The 23227-nt window shown below is 29.8% G+C and overlaps 1 protein-coding gene across 1 annotated transcript; it reads right to left on the reverse strand.

Moving 5' to 3' along the window:
• Positions 1-1068: 1068 nt before the first annotated feature.
• LOC120176731 lies at positions 1069-1694 on the reverse strand. Its single transcript, XM_039183090.1, has 2 exons — positions 1435-1694; positions 1069-1372 (listed from the first exon to the last, which is right to left on the reverse strand). The coding sequence occupies exons 1-2, from the start codon at positions 1605-1607 to the stop codon at positions 1237-1239; spliced, it is 309 nt and encodes a 102-aa protein (XP_039039021.1). The 5' UTR covers positions 1608-1694; the 3' UTR covers positions 1069-1236.
• Between the last annotated feature and the right edge of the window lie 21533 nt (positions 1695-23227).

Genomic DNA, 23227 nt, shown 5'->3' on the forward strand with positions numbered 1-23227 from the left:
GGTTTAATCGGTCGAATCGGTTCGACCGGTTGAAAGAACCAGACGACGTTATAATTATTTAAAAAATTAAATAAAAATACCAAAACTATTTAATAAAAAATAATTTTTTATATCACAAGTCATATTCAAAGCAAGTTATAACATATATAAGTTAAAAACCATAAAATCAAGTGAAACAAAATGATTCAAATTAACTACAACATAATATTTAAGGTAAAACATATTAAATAATAAATATATTTATATAACTATAATTAAAAAATAAATTTGGGGCTAAAAAAATATAACAAAATGATATTGTTTGGTTTACTTTTTTTTTTTAAAAACAATCCCACATGGCTAAGAAACATAGAAGAGCATCCCGAAAGTCTAAAGAGTAAAAATATGATAACAAAACAATCTCACATGACTAAGAAACATAAAGAGCATCCCAATTAATTTCTATAAATAATAGAGGTAATTTGACATTCAAAATCATAGTGAGCATTGAGTGAACTATTCTTTTACTTCAATCAAGCTCGAATTTTAGGCTTCAATCGAGCTTCTAAATTTTTTTTTGAGTTCAAGCATTTTCGAGTTCAAGTTTCAATATTATATTTCGAGCTCGAGTTGAACTTAATAATTTTTAGCTCGTGAGTTTGAGTCGAGTTTACTTTTAAAGTTTTCAAGTTCGAGTCGAGCTTAGCAATACTCGAGTTCGACTTGGCTCGTTTAACAAACGACGTCGTTTGGTTTAATTTAAAAAAAAAAAAATTTGATAATTTTTTCCGATTTTCAACCGATTCAATTTGAACGGTTCAACGATTCCGACCGGTTTACTAGTAACAATTCAACGGTATAGATTAAACCGAACTAGACAACGATTCCCGATTGAACAGACCGATCCAATCCAATTTTCAAAACACTTCTTATGGAAATTCTCGTTAATAACATTACTCAACCATATTAATCTCTACTTAGATTACGCCTATAACTCACCATTGAAAAGATCATTACAATATTCAATCCAGATTAGTCGATGATAGATCGAATACGGATGGTTATATAAAAAAAAATCACGGCAGGCATTTTCTCCAGATATCCAATGCTTGAATCCAACATCAATAAAATAGAATTTTAATTCCAGGGGATAAAAATAAGAAAAGGGGGGGTGACGAATGCCCTTTGCAAAAGCAAACTATTACCATTTTCATAAAACGAAATCTAACAGGAATTGAAAAGGAGTTAATAATGTCACTAATCGTCTTTTAATCGTTTGAGAAGCTTGGAAGCCCAGCGCCGCGCACGTCGTTTGAGAGTGTAGCCGACGATGATCCCAGCAACAAAGCAAACTCCACAGAGCTTCGAACAGGTCCAAAGCGATACAAATCTCCTGCAACTTGAAAGAAGAACACTGTAATTGGAGGTAAAGTCGATTGAATGAGGGAAAGATACCTGGGAGGCCTGTTGAAGAAAACACCAGCGCTATCGGAAGAATATAAGGCGGAGGAAGAGGCAGCTAATCCGTCTCCGCCGCGTAGGTTGTATGGGAGGTCCGGCAAGAAAGAAGGAGATCCTGATTTTGGGTTCTTGGAGACGGAGCTGACGAAATTCTGCAATCCCTCCATTGCTGCTGTTGGCGAACCCTAAACCCCTCTTTCTTCAAGTTGTTAATATTTCAAAATTCCAATTCCAATTCCAAATAGACGCATTCAGCCCTGTGGGATACGCTAAATTGTAAACAAAGACTTATATCACAAATAAGTAATTAAAGTATATTCTCTTTTTCATTTAAGTATCTAATATAATTTTTAATCAAAATAAATATTTAAAATTATCTTTTTGATCAAAATATGTACCTAAAATAAATTATATCAAAATAAGTACCTAAACTAATTAAAAATTTTCATTTAAGATCTAAAAAAAATTTATACGTGACATTAATTAAAGAATGTTTTAAGTACTTAGATGAAAAATTGAATACCTTAGTACCTATTTTCTGGGGCGGAACCAAGGGGACAAGAGAGCATTGGTCCCCGCCAATTATATTTTTAATTATTAATTAATATAGAAAAATATATATTTTTAAAAAATAAATAAAGAAAAATTTATCAGACCCCTTAATTAAAAGAAATTGTATTTATGAAAAATAAAAAAATATTTTATTCCCGCTATAATAAATTCCTAATACCGCTCTGCCTATTTTGACCAAAAAGATAACTTTAGGTACTTATTTTGACCCAAAAAACTTCAGGTACTTAAATGAAAAATATGGTATACTTTAGGTACTTTCTTAGATAAGCCCTTTTTATTTTGCTAAACTACTTCTATAGTAACAAAATTATATGATTCATTCTATCATGATCAAGGAATTTAGATCAATAAATTTTCAGATTGGTTTCAATCAGGTCACCGACTATTAATAGTTAATAAAATTAACGATGTTACAGTTAAACAAATTTATATAATAACACATTTAATTCTTATTACTTAAACTAATTTTAAATCAAACTAATTCAGCTAATATAATTCTCTAAATTTATAAATCTTGTTCATTTAATCTCATTACCAAAATAATAATTCCAACACAAATTTAATCCTCAAAATGCAAATTCTATCAACAACAAATAATACCATCTATTTTGGGTGAACTTTGAATATTGTTGAAAAGGTCGAGTAAATGACTACAAAAATACTTCAATTATTCTCTCAACAACAGTGGCGAACTTGATGAAATAGTTTGGGGTCAACTCAAAATTTTAAAAAATTTGAATGTTTAAATTAAATTTTTTAAGGGTTTAGTTTACATTTTCCCCTAAAAAATTAGGGTCTAACTAAAATTTTTGAAATTTTGAGAGGCTTAATGAGAATTTTTAAATACTATGGGGGTTTAGTTAAAAACATTAAAAATTTTAAAATTTAATATAGATTTTAAAAATTTTGATAGGGCCAAATTAAATTTTTGAAAATTTTAAGAGTCTAAATTATAATTTTTAAAATTTTTGGGGGGCCATGACTCCCCCTAATCCTTCTTATGTTTCGTCCATGCTCAACAACAGGAAAAAATAGTGAAAAAATACCAAAGGCTATATCTTTCTTTGCTTTAATTGAACTACAATTTAATGTTCAAAGTTAACTTTTTGTTTCCTCAAAAGAGAAAAAAAAACTTCCACATCTCTAAATTCAACTTCAACAATGGAGGAGCATAATGAAGTTGAAAAGTATAAAAAAATCAGAGTCTTCATCATATTATTGACATCAAGAATCAAGAATCAAATCTGGGAGAGAAAGGAAATAAGGCTCACTTCATGATTTCAAGAAAAAAGCTTTATCAATAGTGGAGGAGAAGAAGTTAGAGTGAGCCTGAATTATTTATTTAAGAATTAGTTATTTACTTAGAACTCTCGGTAGGAATTTTAGTTTGATTATATCATTATATTTTATTTAGTAATTAGTTATTTTATTTACTTAGAACTCTCGAAATATAAATACCCCTTAAATTCAACAAATAAAAAACAAATTAGAATTTATTTTTTCTTGGTTAATTATTGAAGTTCTATTTTTTTTCATCTCCTCTTTTCTTTCATTATTTTCTTTTCATGATGCTAAACATGACCCAATCTATGCTTAGCTAAGCTTTCACTTAGCCAAAGGCTTCGCGAAGTTCAATTATAATTGTGAAAATTGAATATTGTTCTTCATAACTTCAAACAACATTATTCAGTTGTTTGGAAACTAAGAGTTGCAATCGCTCATTCCTTTAAAGTTACTACATCTTAAATCTAAAAAGGCGTCGTTGGCTTGAAGGTTGTTTTGACTTACGGTTGGGAAGACTGATCGATTGGTCATAATTCAGCTTCATGTGAACAAACTTAGTGGCAGTCTGTTAAGAGGAATTAAGATTGGGTTCGATTCTCAAAAAGATGTTATAACCCGAGTCAGGCTCTTCTAGTATTCAAAGTTGTCTTGGTGCTAATGACGATATACGTGATTAGTCCAGAAAAGACCAAATTTCAGAAACAGGCTTGGAAATTTCGGTTAACCCGAGAGAAGAGTTAGTTGCGAAGGTTGGGCTTCGTTGACTGTAACTGACATGCGTCATGAAGGGAAAATTCTATTTCAATATTCAACCAAAATTGAAGCTAAGAAAAGCCTAAGGCTATATCATCTTTATTCGATTCTTCTACTTTGTTTATTGTATTTATTTTCTCACCATTTTCTATTTATTATTTATTAATTATTGTTTTATTACTTTTATTATTTTTAATCTACCATTTTTACTTTTGTAGTTAAAACTCAAGGATTGAAACAAACAAATTATTTAGACTTCCTTAGTCCCTATGGATCAACCACAATTTCTCTATACTATCTTTATTATTTGTTTTGAGATTATAATATTTATTTATTTGGAAAATTCAACGCTTGTCAAATTGACATTGTTGCCAGGGAACTCGAGAAAGTTACTAATTGTTTCTTGTTTTGATCTATGACCAAGTCGCATCTGGGAGAAATAATAATTACGAACGTGAAATCGAAGCACTTGCCCAGATATAATGTGGAGAAACTTTGACAAAGGAGACAACAACAACGTTAACCGAAACACGATCCAAACTTAGGAGAAATCTCTTACATTGAAGCTTTATTCACATTCGACGAAGAGAAATTTATACATATGGTTGATCCAACAATCCGAGAGCTAGATGTGGCACCTAATGAATAACAGTCACTTTGCATCACATTTTCGAATGGAGAAATGTCGTTCGAATTAAAAATGGGGTTGATCCATCTTCTATTGACCTTTCACAGTTTTCAAAACAAGAACACGCTTAAACATATGAAAGAATTTCATATGGTTTGTTTGAGTACGAAACCACAGGGATTATCCGAAACCAAATAAAACTCTATGCTTTTCCTTTTTCCTTAGCTAATTCGGTGAAAGATTGGTTATTTTATTTACCTCATGATTCTATTGATACATGGGCTGATATGTCTCGTTTATTCCTTAAAAGGATTTTCCCTAAAGTTAGAGCGAGCGAACTAAGGAGAAATATTATAGGGTTTCAATAAAAGATAATGAATCATTATACGATTATTGGGAACACTTTAAAAAGTTATGTGCAAGCTGCCCACAACACGACTTGTCAGAAAAAACTCTCCTACAATATTTCTATAAAGGACTACTTCCCATGGATATGAAAATGGTCAGCACAACAAGTGGAGGAGCCCTTGTAAACATGACCCCATATGCGACTAGGGATTTAATTTCGACTATGGCAGCTAACGGTTAGCAATTCCGCTCGTCTGATGAACCCACTAAATGGATTCACGCGATAAGTACTTATTCCATTGAAGATAAGATTGATAAGCTTACTAATATGGTTTAAACTCTTCTTAAAGGTAAAACATGTCCTATTCATTTATGTGAAATATGTACTATGCCAAATCATTCTACAGACTGTTATCTAACTATTCATGTAGACAATACGAAAAATGTAAATATCGTTACCTAGACCTCCAAAAAGTGTTATGAACCTCATTCAAATACATACAATGCCATTTGAAGGGACCACCCAAATCTTAATTATTGTTCAAATCCCATATACAATCAACCTTATCAATCGCGACCACTTACGCCTCAACAATATCAACAACATAATTCATCTTTGGAGTCAATAGTGGAAAGATTTGCACTTTTCTAAGAGAAATTCCAACAAAATAATGAAGCACATTTTTAAGAAACCGACAAACATATGAGTTAACTTACATTAGCTATGAGTCATTTGGAATCTCAGAAAAAAGTTTTGTCTCAAACATAACCAAATCAGAGACAGAGTGCATGTGCTATAACCCCACGTAGCTGAGTTTTCATTGAATTTGGATCCCAAAAAGATATTGGCACAAATTCTAAGAAAGAAAAGAAAGAACTGAAATCGTTGGTTGAACCACCTATTCCATCTCCATATATCGCACCTCCCCCATTTCCAAGAAGACTCGCCAAATACAATAAGGAGGCCGAAGGAAAGGAGATTCTTAACGTTTTTTTGAAAAGTTAAAGTCAACATTTCATTCCTCAACGTAATAAAAAGAGAGTTTCAAGGCTTGCAAGATTTTTGAAAGATCTCTTTTACTAACAAGAGTAAGCTCACTAAACGAAAAAGTAAATTTATGTGAGTGTTTATATTGTTATTCAATGAAAATCCCACCTAAATTCAAGGACTAAGATATGTTCGTAATTCCTTGCAAAATTGGTAAGGTTGGTATTAAAAGGGCCATGTGTGATTTAGGAGCTTCAATTAACGTTATGTCTTTATCTATTTTTAAGTTGCTTAACACATGTCCTTTGAAAGAGACTAGGATGATAATTTAACTCACTGACAATTTGGTAGTATATCTAGAAGTAGTGTTGGAAAATGTTCTTGTAAAAGTAAATAATTTGGTATTTCTAGCCGACTTCTACGTCATCGATACGAAGGATGATTGATCAAATAGTTCTTCTGAAATTTTACTCGGAAGATCGTTTATGAGTTTATAACATCCCAAATCAGAGTTAGTGGCTAAAAAGTAATTTTTGGAAACTTTGTGCTCAATTTTAAAACAAGTTAAAAGTTCAATGACTTAAATGAAAAATTTTAGTGTTATATTAAATGGTAATTATGGAAATTTTTAAGGGTATAATAGTAATTTCATAAGTCCTCCTTTATATAGGAGATGGCACGTGGAAAAGGGAGAAACGAAAATAGAAAAATCTGGAGACTTTTGTTCAACCTTCTTCTTCTTCTCTTCCCGTAAGCTCCATAACAAAGGTAAGTTTAATTTCAACTGATTAATTCCTGAGTTTTAAGCTTAGTTTTGATTCTTGGGGTGATAAGAAAGATTATTTAGAGATTAAAGCAGGTTGAAACTTCAAAATGGATGAGTAATAAAGGATTAAATATGAAGAGTTTTTAAGTGAATTATTGGAATAGAGGGAGTTAGTATATTTTGAAGTTGAATTTGACTTGTCAATGATTGAATTAAGAGATATGAGGTGTTAGAAATGGATTTAGAACATGTTTAAAAATTGAGTTAAATTTTTGAATCCCAAAGGTGGATAGGATTTTGAGGTTTAAGATGTGATAAATGGGTATTAATTGGTTTAAGTAAGAGTATGTAAGTTAAAGAGATGAAATGGGTTGAATTATGGCAATATTGAGCTAAGTTGAGTGATTTTCGTGCATAAATTGGAATTCTGGACCAGTGTGCATCGGTACACATTCAACATATATCGACGCATCAAGGGTAAATTTACAGAAATTGTTCAGTGTGCATCGATGCACAGGAAGTGCATCGATGCACCCCTTAAAAATGGAAACATCGAATGCAATTAGTGCATTGATGCATAAGGAGTGCATCGATGCACATGTTAAGGGATGCATTGATACACTGTAGAATGTGTCGATGCACTTCAAGGGAAAATAGAATTAGGTCTTTCTTTTGGCCTAAGAAATGATATATTAGAATACATCAATTAGATAATGATATGTATCAATGTATAAACATGTAGATATTGAGCACGAACAAGTTCTAGGATGACCATCAAGTTAAGATTCGATTGGAAGAAAGGAAATCATAAAAGGGGATTGGAACTTAGTGAGGCCAATGTGAGTGCATACAAGTTAGTTTATGATGTTTAATGGAAATAAGACTTGCGACGAGTTTATTTCCTATATTAGAATGCAAGAATTTATGATCATATGCATATGTTTGATTTGGGTATATGTGATATATATTACATTATGTATTAAATGATTTGTTTGAATACATGTATTGTGATAAGTTATAGGAATTAATATGAATGATCTATATGATTATATGGGAATGTGAAATAGGTTATGTGATAGGTGACCATACATGTTACATAATATACGTGATCAATTATAAGAATCAATATAATATATTTATATGACTACATGAGAAAGGTGATGAGTTAAATAAGATTAGACATAGAGTAATATGAGAAAATATATTAGTGAAGGGAATTGAGTATAAATAATGATGTCAAACCATAAGATAAGTATTTACTTATAGAATAATATAAGATTATATGAATATATAGTATAACTTTATGAGGAAGAATTGGGTGTTATATGATTTAGGTATAGTAATGATCTATGTGTAAGTAAATTACGTAATTATGTGACTATGGGTGAAATAGAGTACACTAGGTAATTATAAGGTATATGAATATGGGTATATAAGATAAGCCACATGACTATGAATTATGTGAAATTAAATGGTGAGAATGATATGACAGAAAGTTATAAGAGAATATGTTATGAGAATATATAAGAACAAGTATAAGCTATGTGATATGTGAGTATTATGAAGATGTTCTACGTGTATGTGTGGTTTATATGGAAATGAACTACTTGAATACGTGTGATCTTATAAAAATGTAATAATAAGACATGTGACAAGAGATGTGTGATTACATGAAGGTATGATATAAGCTATGTGGAAGAGATCTATATGACTATTTGTCTATGTGAATACAAATATATGTGATATGATATATATATATATGATAATGAGATATGAGATTCTACGAGAATATTACACGATCTACGTGACAAGAAGCTATGAGATTATATACTTATTTGATACGAATGTGTGAATATGTGACAAACATAAATATTTATGCCCATGTTATGTGTCTTGAGAGCTAGAGGTATAGTTGGCATACCAAGAGTCGAGGGTCTACGCGGTCCTTCGGGACATATATGTATTCCTTAGAACATGTGTGATGTCTTTTGAGACACATACTTGATCCTTTGCATATGTATATGATTCTTAAGGAATTTTCTACGTGGTCCTTAGGGATATTTTATATGGTACTTCGATGCAATTCTACGCGGCACTTCGGTGTAATTCTATGTGGCACTTCGGTACATTTATACGAGCTGTGGTGACAACATTAGTGCACAACCTCTAGAGACTCACATATCAATAGTTCTCACATATGTACATGGGCTAATTAAGAGATAATAACAAATATATGTTGTGATATGATAAATTTTATTGCAAGGACATGATGAGGTATAAGTATAGTATATGATTAAGAAGGTTAAGTATATGTGTTATGTGATTAAATGATAGTGACTAATGATGATTTATATGTATTCATGTATTTCTTATTAGATAATCTGATATGATTTATATGATGATGTCTGTATTGCTTGGTTAATTGAATAATATGTTGAGTAAAATAATAGATATAAGAGGAAGTAATTATAAGATATAAATGATAAGAATATTGATAGTGAACTAAGGTTAGAGGTTTAAAATAATATGTGATATGTATATGTTATATATAATGTTATATTGTTTTGATGTGGTATTATAAAATGATATGTTCATGCATGTTTAAATAGTTAGAGTTCTTTTATTATTTAATGCCTCACTAAGTCATAGACTTATCGTGTGATTGTTTCATACGTAGGTTACAGAATCGAGAAGAGAAGTCAAGAGGAGCAAGACAGATTAGCACATTCCTTACGAATATCAGATCAGAAACATATGGAGTCGATGTATTTTGTGTTATAAAATTTAGTTGGCATGTAGTTACAAGATTTGGATTGAATATGCTCTGATCCATTGTAAAACAGTTTAATTATATTTAATTCTAAAAAGTACTCACTTTTGCAAATGACGAATTTAAGATTTTGGTGGATTTGTAAAGAAAAGAGTTTTGAAAAGTCAATGTGACACCTCGGACTCGGATCCGGGTCGGATTTAATGGTATCAGAGCTAAGGTTTAGCCGATTCTAGGCTTAAACCGAAGTTAAATAAGTTGTAAAATGTGTACATGCCAACACCAAGTCAATAATTTCTGATCTGATAAGTGTAAGGAGTGTACTGTCTTGCTAATAGAATAAGATTAGTATGATATAATATAAGTTTGATTATAATAGTTTCGAAGTGAAGTGAGAGGCGATATTCTTGATTATGATGGCAATTCACCTGCCCTGGCCAGGCAGGAGGAAGAGCGAACACCTTAAGAAATGCCTCATAAGATCAAAGACTCATTTCATAAAGTTGAAATCATATTAGAATAGTGATAGAAGGTTTTCACAGGTTTAAATCGGAAAAGTGATATGAAGTATTCTTATTATTTCATGGATAAGATAGAATAGGGTGAATAAGTGTCACCATAAGAAAGTTAAAAGATCTAATGATGTGGTTAGAATTTGTAGAGAGTTCGAGAATAAGTGCATCAGTGACAAGCGTATAAGATATATAAAGCCAGAGTTGATGAGTTTGAAATAAAGGAATAGTACCATGTATAAGCAAGAATGTGGATAGAATAAGGGTTTGCATTTTAGATGGAAAGAGTTAGCGTAGGCTAACCAGATTATGTGATGGAAAAGGTATAGAAATTTAATATTTTGAGATGTTATCAGGATAAGACAACCAAAGATGAGGTGGATCGGGATACAATTATTTATTTTGATCATAAAAATGTGACATAGTGAAGAATGTGAGGATTCATATGTTTGAGTAAAGCTAAGGATTGATAAGAAGAGTTTAAGAATACGTACATCAATGATCAGTTTATAAGATAAAGGAAGTTAGAATGTTGAGTTGGAACAACAGAAATTACATGGTGTAGGAGAGTAAATGTGGATTTGATAAGTTAAGTAAACTATTGTTGAGATAATTCCGACTGAAAGGAATGTATATGAATGGTTCGATGAAGGTTTATGCTTTATATTGGAATAATTGGTGCTGACTGACATAATTATATGATGATAAGTGTATTAAAGTTAAAGGATCAAAAGATGATGTCAGGGTAAATTAACTAAGTATGGTGTGAATTGTGACATGATTATGTATTTTGATCACAGAAATGTAAGGTAATGGAAGAGACAAGAGAACAGTAATATATATGAATAAGAGTGTGGGTTGGATAAGTGAGTAAATTACTCTGGTTGGATTTCAACTGAGAAGATGAATATGAGTAGTCTGATTAGGGCTTATGCCCTAAATTGGAAAATTTTTACTGATTAAATGTAATAGTATGGATAATAAAGTTATAAGATTTGAAGAAAAGATAAAGTTATAAGATTTGAAGAAAAGATAAAGTTAAGTTAATCAAGTATGATATGGATTTGGATATGGTTTTGATCATATAGATATAATGTAGGCAAGGAAATAAATATTTGTATGTTTAAAAAGGGGGGCTTTGAGGAAGGAAATACAAGTACAAGAGATGGTAAAGAATGAGGTTCTATATAAGTAAAGTGGATCATCAGAGTTATGAAGATGCGATGAAGATCGGTAATCAGAGATGAGTATAAATGATAAGAAAAGATATGATATGTGCATAAGAAGATTTCGATTTTGAAACAATGAAAGAATAAAGGGATGGAAAAGTCAAAGATGGAGTTTAAAAGATCAAGTATGACAAGAGATATATTGAGATATAAGTTATAAGTTTGATATTGAAATGATACAATTTTCAATTATTAAAAGAACAAGAATGAATGATTATTCTTTGAACAAAATATCTGAGGGTTATATAAAAAGATTGTGTGTATAGTAATACAGACAAGGATTAAGAAATGAGCAAAAGCTTGATTTATGTACAAAACACATAGAGAATGATGAAAAAGATCAATTGATCCATAATATTGAGGAATAAGAATTGGGGTTATTGTTTATATAATGAATGATATTATATGGACTTATAAAGATGTGGACGTATATGAAGAACTGAGTATGAGGAAATGGTAAGTTGCTAGCGGTAACATGAAAGATTAAGAAAGGGAAGCAACATGAAAATATTAGAAGGCATGATATTATAAAGGTATGTAGTGAAAATTCGAGGACGAATTTTCTTAAAATAAGGGGAGATTTGTAACATCCCAAATCAGACTTAGTGACTAAAAAGTACTTTTTGGAAACTTTATGCTCAATTTTGAAACAAGTTAAAATTTCAAGGATTTAAATGAAAAATTTCAATGTTATATTAAATGGTAATTGTGGAAAATTTTAAGGGTATAATAGTAATTTCATAAGAATGATTTTTATTCCTCCTTTATATAGGAGATGGTACGTGGAAAAGGGAGAAAAGAAAATAGAAAAGTTTGGAGACTTTGGCTCAACCTTCTTCTTATTCTCTTCCCGTAAGCTCCATAGCAAAAGGTAAGTTTAATTTCAACTGATTAATTCCTGAGTTTTAAACTTAGTTTTGATTCTTGGGGTGATAAGAAAGATTATTTAGAGATTAAAGCAGGTTGAAACTTTAAAATGGATGAGTTATGAAGGATTAAATATGAAGAGTTTTTAAGTGAATTATTGGAATAGAGGGATTTAGTATATTTTGAAGTTGAATTTGACTTGTCAATGATTGAATTAAGAGATATGAGGTGTTATAAAAGGATTTAGAACATGTTGAAAAATTGAGTTTAATTTTTGAATCCGAGAGGTGATAGGATTTTGAGGTTTAAGATGTGATAAATATGTATTAATTGGTTTAAGTAAGAGTATGTAAGTTAAGGAGATGAAATGGGTTGAATTATGGAAATATTGAGCTAAGTTGAGTGATTTTCGTGCATAAATTGGAATTCTGGAACAGTGTGCTTCAAGGGAAAATATAATTAAGTCTTTCTTTTGGCCTAAGAAATGATAGATTAGAATAAATCAATTAGATACTGATATGTATCAATGTATAAATATGTAGATATTGAGCACGAACAAGTTTCGGGATGACCATCAAGTTAAGATTCAATCGGAAGAAAGGAAATCATAAAAGGGGATTGGAACTTAGTGAGGCCAAGGTGAGTGTATACAAGTTAGTTTATGATGTTTAATGGAAATAAGACTTGCGACGAGTCTATTTCCTATATTAGAATGCATGAATTTATGATCATATGCATATGTTTGATTTGGGTATATGTGATATATATTACATTATGTATTAAATGATTTGTTTGAATACATGTATTGTGATAAGTTATAGGAATTAATATGAATGATCTATATGATTACATGGGAATGTGAAATAGGTTATGTGATAGGTGACCATACATGTTACATAATATACGTGATCAATTATAAGAATCAATATAATATATTTATATGACTACATGAGAAAGGTGATGAGTTAAATAAGATTAGACATAGAGTAATATTAGAATAATATATTAGTGAAGGGAATTGAGTATAAATAATGATGCCAAACCATAAGATAAGTATTTACTTATAGAATAATATGAGATTATATGAATATATAGTATAACTTTGTGAGGAAGAATTGGGTGTTATATGATTTAGGTATGGTAATGATCTATGTGTAAGTAAATTACGTAATTATGTGACTATGTGTGAAATAGAGTACACTAGGTAATTATAAGGTATGTGAATATAGGTATATAAGATAAGCCACATGACTATGAATTATGTGAAATTAAATGGTGAGAATGATATGACAGAAAGTTATAAGAGAATATGTTATGAGAATATATAAGAACAAGTATAAGCTATGTGATATGTGAGTATTATGAAGATGTTCTACGTGTATGTGTGGTTTATATGGAAATGAACTACTTGAATACGTGTGATCTTATAAAAATGTAATAATAAGACATGTGACAAGAGATGTGTAATTACATGAAGGTATAATATAAGCTATGTGGAAGGGATCTATATGACTATTTGTCTATGTGAATACAAATATATGTGATATGATATATATATGATAATGAGATATGAGACTCTACGAGAATATTACACGATCTACGTGACAATAAGCTATGAGATTATATGCCTATTTGATACGAATGTGTGAATATGTGACAAACATAAATATTAATGCCTATGTTATGTGTCTTGAGAGCTAGAGGTATAGTTGGCATGCCAAGAGTCGAGGGTCTACGCGGTCCTTCGGGACATATATGTATTCCTTGGAACATGTGTGATGTATTTTGAGACACATACTTGATCCTTTGCATATGTATATGATTCTTAAGGAATTTTCTACGTGGTCCTTAGGGACATTTTATATGGCACTTCGGTGCAATTCTACGTGGCACTTCGGTGCAATTCTACGCGGCACGTTAGTGCAATTCTACGTGTCACTTCGGTGCATTTATACGAGATGTGGTGACAGCATTAGTGCACAACCTCTAGAGACTCATATATCAATAGTTCTCATATATGTACATGGGCTAATCAAGAGATAATAACAAATATATGTTTTGATATGATAAATATTATAGCAAGGACATGATGAGGTATAGGTATAGTATATGATTAAGAAGGTTAAATATATGTGCTATATGATTAAATGATAGTGACTAATGATGATTTATATGTATGCATATATTTCTTATTAGATAATTTGATATGATTTATATGATGATGTATGTATTGCTTGGTTAATTGAATAATATGTTGAGTAAAAGAATAGATATAAGAGGAAGTAATTATAAGATATAAATGATAAGAATATTGATAGTGAACTAAGGTTAGAGGTTTAAAATAATGTGTGATATGTATATGTTATATATAATGTTATATTGTTTTGATGTGGTATTATAAGATGATATGTTCATGCATGTGTAAATAGTTAGAGTTCTTTTATTATTTAATGCCTCACTAAGTCATAGACTTAGCGTGTGATTGTTTCACACGTAGGTTACAGAATCGAGAAGTGAAGTTAAGAGGAGCAAGACAGGTTAGCACCTTCCTTACGAATATCATATCAGAAACATATGGAGTCAATGTATTTTGTGTTATAAAATTTAGTTGGCATGTAGTTACAAGATTTGGATTGAATATGCTCTGATCCATTGTAAAACAGTTTAATTATATTTAATTCTAAAAAGTACTCACTTTTGCAAATGACGAATTTAAGATTTTGGTGGATTTGTAAAGAAAAGAGTTTTGAAAAGTCAATGTGACACCTCGGACTCGGATCCGGGTTGGGGATGTTACAGTTTATGAGTACGAAACAAACAAATATTGATTTTCAAAGTGAAATATTCACCATTGAGTTTGACGGTGAAGCGGTGAAGTTTGATGTTTACAAAGCCATGAAATATTCACCATTGAGTTTGACGGTGAAGCGGTGAAGTTTGATGTTTACAAAGCCATGAAATATCCTAATTCTATAGCAAATGTTAGCTTTATCAATGCTATCTAACCAATTATTGATGAATATAATTCTTCTGATTAATTGTGTAGGGATTTGAATGATGAAGCTAATGTGTTGATGGAGTTAGAAAATATTTCTAAAATTGATTTGGATTTGGACCTGGAATCTTCTCGATCTAAACTTTTACCTTTTATTTTGTAGGCACATGAGATTGTTTTGAAATCGCTATTGAATCACTTGAAGAACATGTTCTTGAACGAAGGTGTATTGCCAATTATTATTTCAGAAGATCTTTATTATTTTGATATTAAAAAATGGTAAATAGCAAACTTGTCCTTAAGCTGCTTTAGATTTACAAAAAAAAATCCATAATTAAATTTTATCTAATGATCAAGCGTTAAAACAAAAATTAAACCATTTTATTAACGTGTCATGTCATCAAATCATTAAACCTTTAATGACCGTTTAGGGTAAGTGACAACATCTTAATTAAAACGAAACGAAAGTGACTACGTATTAAGTTTTTTGAATCAAGTGACCATACGTTTAAAACTGAAACAAAAGTGATCAATTTTGTAGTTTATACTTAAAAGAAATTATTATCATAATAAATTTTTGTAATATTTAATTTAAATTAATTAATAAATTTAATATTAAAAATTTAAAAAAACTTCATTATCATATATTTATATTAAAGAACTAGGAAACTTCATTAAAGGTAAAGTGGTTGCTCAAGGTTTCAACAATTTCTTTTTTTTTTTTATAATTATTTTAAAAATATTAACGAAAAAGTATATTCTAAAAAAATCGATTTATCAAAAAGGAAAATTAGAATCTAACTTCATTATCATATATTTATATTAAAGAACTAGGAAACTTCAAATAAAAGTTTTTAAATTTTATTTTTAAAATAGAAAACAACCAATAAATGTTGAACCAAATCCATTTACTTTATATGGTAAATGATTACACTCACGCCAACATAGCCCATGTGAGAGTTGTAATCATAATATATTTTGGGTACAATGCGTAATCATAATTTATTATTATACATTGATACAAACACTGCACTGTATAAGTTTATGGACCAAGATTTAACTAAATCCACTTGATATGATTTATTTTATTTAAATGAAAAATATTAAATCAATTTTTAAATTTTATCGCACCCAACTAAGTTTAATAAGTCGGAGAGAACTAATGGTTAACCGTTAATAAGTGTTGAGAAAATCCCATTTACTTATATGGTAAATGATTACACTCACGCCAACCATAGCCCATGTGAGAGTTGTAATCATAATTATATTTTGGGTACAATGCGTAATCATAATTATTATTATACAAATTGATACACAACACTGCACTGTATACTAGTTTATGGACCAAGATTTTAATAAATCCACTTGATATGATTTAATTAATTATTTAAATGAAAAATATAAAATCATATTTTAATAACTTTTATCGCACCCAACTAAGTAACCGTTACCATAAGTCCGGAGAGATTGAGTTGTGGTTAACAATGGAAGTTTCTGTTGAGAAAGTGAGGAGAACATGTTTGACATAACTTCGTTAAAGCTCTCGATGCTGATAGATTTTACATACAATTTATGAGAAGAATTAGGACATTGTGAGATCAAGTGTATATAATTTATGTAATATGAGCTCTCTTTTGAGACCGCAATTTGTCGCGTACACTGTACTGGGGATCCACGGTGGAGATACGGTTTAAGAATTTGTTATTACAAATTTAGAGATTTGTTAATTCAATATTTATGAATTTTAGGGTTTATTAGAAAAAGTAAAGAATTTATGATTTTTTAAAAAATAAAGTTTTAATTTTCTTTAATTAAAAGAAATTAAAAATCAAGAAACATGTCATGTATTCATTAAACGATGAATTTATTTTGACATGATGATCTAAATTTAAAATAATAATATAATGAAACGTTAATAACTTAAAAAACAACTTAAAATATCTAGAGAAAATAACGAAAATTAAACATATATTTTTAATTAAACCTAGAAATAATATAAAAAGGAAACCTAAGAGAGAGAAGGCAAAGTGAGCGAAAGAAACCTAAGAGAGAGAAGGCAAAGTGAGCGAAAATGTGAAAGTATTGTGACACGTGTCAAAAATTGAACTGATCTCTCTATAATTAGCGTTTTAATATTCAGATATCTCTCTACTCTCCACCACACACATTGTCCTTTCAAACTAAATATAATATTCAAAATAATTGTTTAATTAAATTTTTATATATTTTTTAAATTAATTTATAATTTCTTATATTATAAATTTACGGTGCTCAAATTGTTATTATTAAATAACGTTAATATATATATATATATATAGTTAATGATTTGTTTTAACTGTAAATCTTTTTAAATTTATATATTTTCAAGATTATTGTTGAATAAACGAAAATAGATGATTAAGGTTTTCTTTTTGATTCAAATTAATAGTATACACTCATAAATCCTATTATTAATTTTTGACTTAAATTCTCAATCTAAACTAACAAATTTTTTCCTACTCAAATAAAATATTTTTATACAAATATTTTAGTTTTTTATTGTTAAATAGTTGAGATTTCTAACATATACTATCATTTGTAAGCACCTTAGATTAATAAAAAAGTATCAATTATTAATATTTTACACACAAATTATTGCACTTCAATTTTTTAAATATATATTATATTTTGAAAAAAAATTCATTATTTTTAAATGGAAACGGTGACATTTTTACCCAAAAATCATATAAATATTATAATATTACATGTCAAGCACCGTTTCCTCAAATTTTATCGATCTAGCACCCTTTCTGATAAAGCACAAATCATGAAGCGCGCCTTTGCTTAGGTGGACCGAAGGAACATTCCCTGAGACGCGCCTTCCAGGGGAAATGTTGACGACACCATGTGAGAAGGCACGTTTCAAGAGAATCACCTTTCAAGGTTTTCTTGTTACATCAAATTCCCTAAAAGCAATTTAAAAAATATGCTTTAAAAAAATTTGAAAAATAAAATTATATGAACTAATAGCGTAATTTAATACATATTAGTTCCATGAGTTGAAGACCTTAATGGTGTTAATTTATATAAGCATATTGGAGTGTTTTGACTTTGTTTCTTAACAATGTGAGATAAAAATTAAAATGTGTATTTACTTTTTTATCTCTATATCTAATTAATCCACTTATATACTATTGCTAAATTATAATAGGTTAATATTTATTATGAAGATAATATATTTAAAAGGTGTATTTCTTGTTAACAGTTTTTCATTCGACATATTAAAATGAATGCTTACGCTTGTTTTTATGGTTCTTTACTTGCTTGAGACGTCAGTTTCCTATTGGGATAGACTCGGAAAGGTTCATTCGTGCACTTGGGCTTCCTCAGGTCCAAGAACGCATCAAAAACTTGAAAGGCCGAAAGGTTGATGCTTTATTTACCTTTTGGCATTATTATGTTGTTCAATTAAATTTGATATGTATGCATAGTTTATTATTTTAAACGTGATCAGAGTAGACACTCATTTTCTTATGTATTTATTTATTTATTATTTTATTTTTTGTTATTTTCTTTCTCATTTTATTATATATATATAGATATATAATTTGCAAATGATTTTGAAATAAATACAATATATAGTTTTTGAAAGCATTTCGAAACCTATATATTATATAGTCTTTAAAACATTTGGAAACATATATAATATATAGTTTTTAAAACATTTTGAAAACATATATATATTATATAGTTTTTAAAACATTTTGAATATATATATAATATATAGTTTTTAAAAAAAAATTTGAAAATATATATATTATATAGTTTTGAAAATTATTTTTAAAATATATATTATATAGTTTTGAAATTATTTTTAAAATATATATATATATATATTATTAATTTAAAAATGTTTTATTTTATTTATTATTTTTCTACTTCTTTATTTATTTATTTTATTTATTTATTATTTATTTATCGTTTTAGGTCCAATCGGGTTCTGGTCCATGTCCAAGACAACTGTGAAGGGTCCCGTTAGTGTATAGGCTCACAAGCCTGACCTAGCAAGTGAGCCTGTTTGTGGCCCAAGATGCAACCCGAACCAAATCGGGAAAACCCTAGCTCATCCAATAGCGCCGCACAGCAAGAAAACCAAAGGTCAAGCCCGAAACGGCCGACCGATATCCCGAGACTAACCCATACCGGGATGACCGGTCACACGAACTGCGTGCCCGAAGATCTCAGAACAACCCCAACTATTTCGGGGCTAGAAACGGCCAAAACCGAGCTATAAAAGCACGGTGAGACCAACGACAGGGGGGAACCATCATCACAGTACCAGAACAATATCAACAGCGAAACAATAAGGAACCAACAGAGCCACAAAATATCACAACCAACAGAGAACACTGCAAGAAAAACCGAATCGAAATACAGTAGAAAATATCAAAGCAAAACACAAGAGCACATCATACAAAAACTGTCCCAAATACCAATAAAAACGAGAAAAGCCGAGGCCTTTCTCTCATCAATAAGAGCGAATAATAACACCGGAGAAGAAGGAACCATCAGAAGACGAACCGTTCGCCGGGGAAGGTAAAAAGCCGAAGCTTTATCTTCGGATAGGGAGTGAGGCCTATTTTGTGGTAATAGGTGGCTAATTTGGGTTTAGGGAAAAAGGGCATTCGAAAAGGGGTAGCTTTTGGGTTTTCGGCCACCGGGTGGTGGCCGGAGCGATTTCCGGTAAGCAGCTGGCGGTGGCCGGAGAATTTCGACAAGCGGCTGGCAGTGGGGTTCCTATCGGAGAGGATGACTAGAGAGGAAGGTTGAGAGAATTTGTTGAGGCTTGGGGGAGATACTTTGAGTGCAATGGTGAAAATGAAAAAGATTTGGGGTTTTTTTGGGTTTATGTATTGGACCCGATGGCCCAATAACCAGACCGGATCCCCCAAGGGGATCCGCGTGTTTTTATTCGTTTGGGTTAATTGTGGCCAAGGTCCCTGCATTATTTGTAAGTCATTTTCTGTTCCTTAAATTTAATCTTAACTTTATTTTTCTTTTAAATTCAGCACATATCTTCTATTTTCCTTTAATTTAATAACTTATTTATTTAATTCTCACTTTAAATTAATTATTTTTATTTATTTTATTTCTTTTTTTTCCATTTTCCCCCTATTTCATATTTTTTTCCTTTATTATTATTTTTACTTATTTGATATTCTTTTCCTTTGATTTATATTTATATATATATTTTTAATTTTTTCCTTCTTTGATTTATTATTTTAGTATTTCTTTTATTTTTTATGTTTTAAAAAAATACATAGTTAAATTGATTAATTAAAAATTCATTATGAATCAATCATGGTAGATATTACATTTTTAGTTATAGTCATCTTCTTTAGGAACTTGCATTGCAATCATTGTATCAATTAGTTATTCGTTGATGATAGATGATATGATATATTCAATATTTTTTATAACCACTAGTATTTGATTTATTAATCGACTAATCCGAATTGGGTAATATAAGCGAGGTTGACCCTCTCAATCTAATTGTTTAAGGGATCTAGTGCTTATCCGTACCAACAGGTTGTTGGTTCCACATGTTACTTTTAATAAATTAATACAATTCATGACTTTTAAGATGATTTAACATGAGACCTTTAGGGGAAAAGTGCAACACCTAATCGTTATGCTAAGAAATAATATTGTTTTTGACAAAAATAATGAATTGAAGTTAAACTATTATTGAAATTGATTTTATTATTTTATAAAATATATTAATTAAAATAATAATAATTATTATATTAATTTCATTAAACCTTTTTATAATTTCTCATATGAAATACATTCGTGCAAGAAAAATATAAAAGCAATTAGATTGGTTTTAAAATATAAACATATAATTATTAAGATTTAAACTTAAAATAATACAAAGTGTCCTTAAATTATATTTAATAAAATAAAATAACTCATATTGTCAATTTGTGACTAAAATTATTTATTCTTGTAGTGATACTTGTGATGTAATTTAAGGCTGTCACAAGTATATCATTATAAAATGATAAACTTAATAGTGAAAATGTTATTGTCAAAATTATGAAAAATAATAGTAATCACTTAATATGTTATAACTATTACATCGTAAAATATTGGTGCCAATTCGAGCATTTTCTTAGTGACTAAATAAAAATATGACATAATTATTCACTTTAATAGTGATAAAAACAATTACCTTCATAAATCATCATCAACAAAGACAAGTGGCAAAATGTTTTCGTCACAGTTATAAATAATATTATTAACTACTTAATATGCTATCACTATTACATTTTTCTCGTGAAAACTAAAATGACACCAATTCTAGCTTTTTTATTAGTGACAACGAAAAATTCCTTTTTTTCTCTAAATACGCACCTTAGAAATAATAGATATACCCTTTTCTCCCTCCATGACCGGTTGCTTCATCTTTTCATCACCCATTGCATCCGAGCTCGTGGCACAAAATTCTCAACGAATCGTGAGAGTGATTATTGGTGGATGCATTGCATTCAACAAGGTCACAAGCTCCACCTTGTTAGCATGATCTTTAATGACATTGTGAGTGTCATTAAATCAAAAGCTCGATCGAATCTTGTGTACGGGATGTATCTTAGTCACTTATTCAAGCTGCTTGATGTTGACATCTCTCATGAGCCCGACACATTCTCTTTTGATGATAGTACTATCGACTGTACTACCATGGCAAAGATTGGCTATATCGATAAGCCCAATAGATCCATACATTGGGTTCGTAGTCGTTATGGGGGCATAGAGATGATAAGCACGATGGAGACTAGCAAATTGATGATGCTGATAATGATGATGATAGAGAAGATCCTAAGAGAGCGGCTCGTGTAGACTCAACATCTCCTGAGGTCTTCTTTTGAGATTTTAAGGAGATTGCGCTTCAGTCTATCGGATCTCTCTGATCTCATGTTGATGCACAATTTGATGAGTTTTCCTACTTCTTAGGAAGTTATTGAGGCATGTATGATAGAGGAGGTTCGAGCGATTCAGCACCAACGTGATAGATTCTCTTTCTCTCCTTCATCACCGTCTTAGTTCATGCATGCATTTCGTTTTCATCTATTAGACTTTGCTACATTTATCTATGTTGGACCTTTGATGTTATGCTTGGTATTTGATACTTGAATATTTCATTTGTGTATTTATGTTCTGTGTATTTTATGGATTTTACTTGGATATTTCATCTTGTATGAATTTTATTTATCTTTGTTAAAATACCATGATGTCTTTGATATTTTTGCCTTATTATGCTTACTCATTATTCTAGCTATATTTTTTATTACATGATCTCCATTGTTATAGATATTAACATTGTTTAGTTATTTTTTATATAACAAAAAGGGAAAGAAGTAAGTCATATTGAATTTTTTTCAAAGTTAAAATTGGAACTTAATTTTTTTAACAGATTCATAAATTCTTTTGTTATTTTTCTTAAGGGGAAGCATTTTTCAGAAATAATTTTTCAAAGAGTTTGTTATACTAGAAAAGGGGAGATTGTTGATTTAATATTTTGATAGAACAATAAATTGAAAAAATAATTTTGGACTTAATCAAATTTATTAAAAATTTATAAAAAATAATTCAAAGTCCAAATTAACTTGAAAAATATATTTAAAAAAATTTCCAACTTAGTCAAACCTTTTCAAAAATATACTTGATCGTTTTTTTGCTTTAAAGTTGAGTTTCCAATGATTTTTGGCTCAAAGGATCGATCCCTTAACAAAAGGATTGGTCCATTTGATCAAAGGATCAACCCCTTTGAAAAAGGATTGATCCCTTATATTCCAGAAAATTCTCCCTTAAAGGATCGATCCCTTCTTGCAACGGTTAAAATATTTGAAAAAGCATTAATAAAAAAATAAGTGCTTAAACTATACTTAAAATTAACTTTTGGTGCCTAAATAATTTTTTGCTAAAAATAGGTGCATAAAGTTCTTTCTATTACACGTTTAGGTGCCTACCATTAAGTGACACGTGCCACATCCATATTTTTTAAATAATATTTTAAATAATATTTTATTTTTTA

The sequence above is a fragment of the Hibiscus syriacus genome, unplaced genomic scaffold, assembly GCF_006381635.1.
Source record: "Hibiscus syriacus cultivar Baekdansim isolate YM2019G1 unplaced genomic scaffold, ASM638163v2 tig00112253_pilon, whole genome shotgun sequence".
Taxonomy (NCBI): Eukaryota; Viridiplantae; Streptophyta; class Magnoliopsida; order Malvales; family Malvaceae; genus Hibiscus; species Hibiscus syriacus.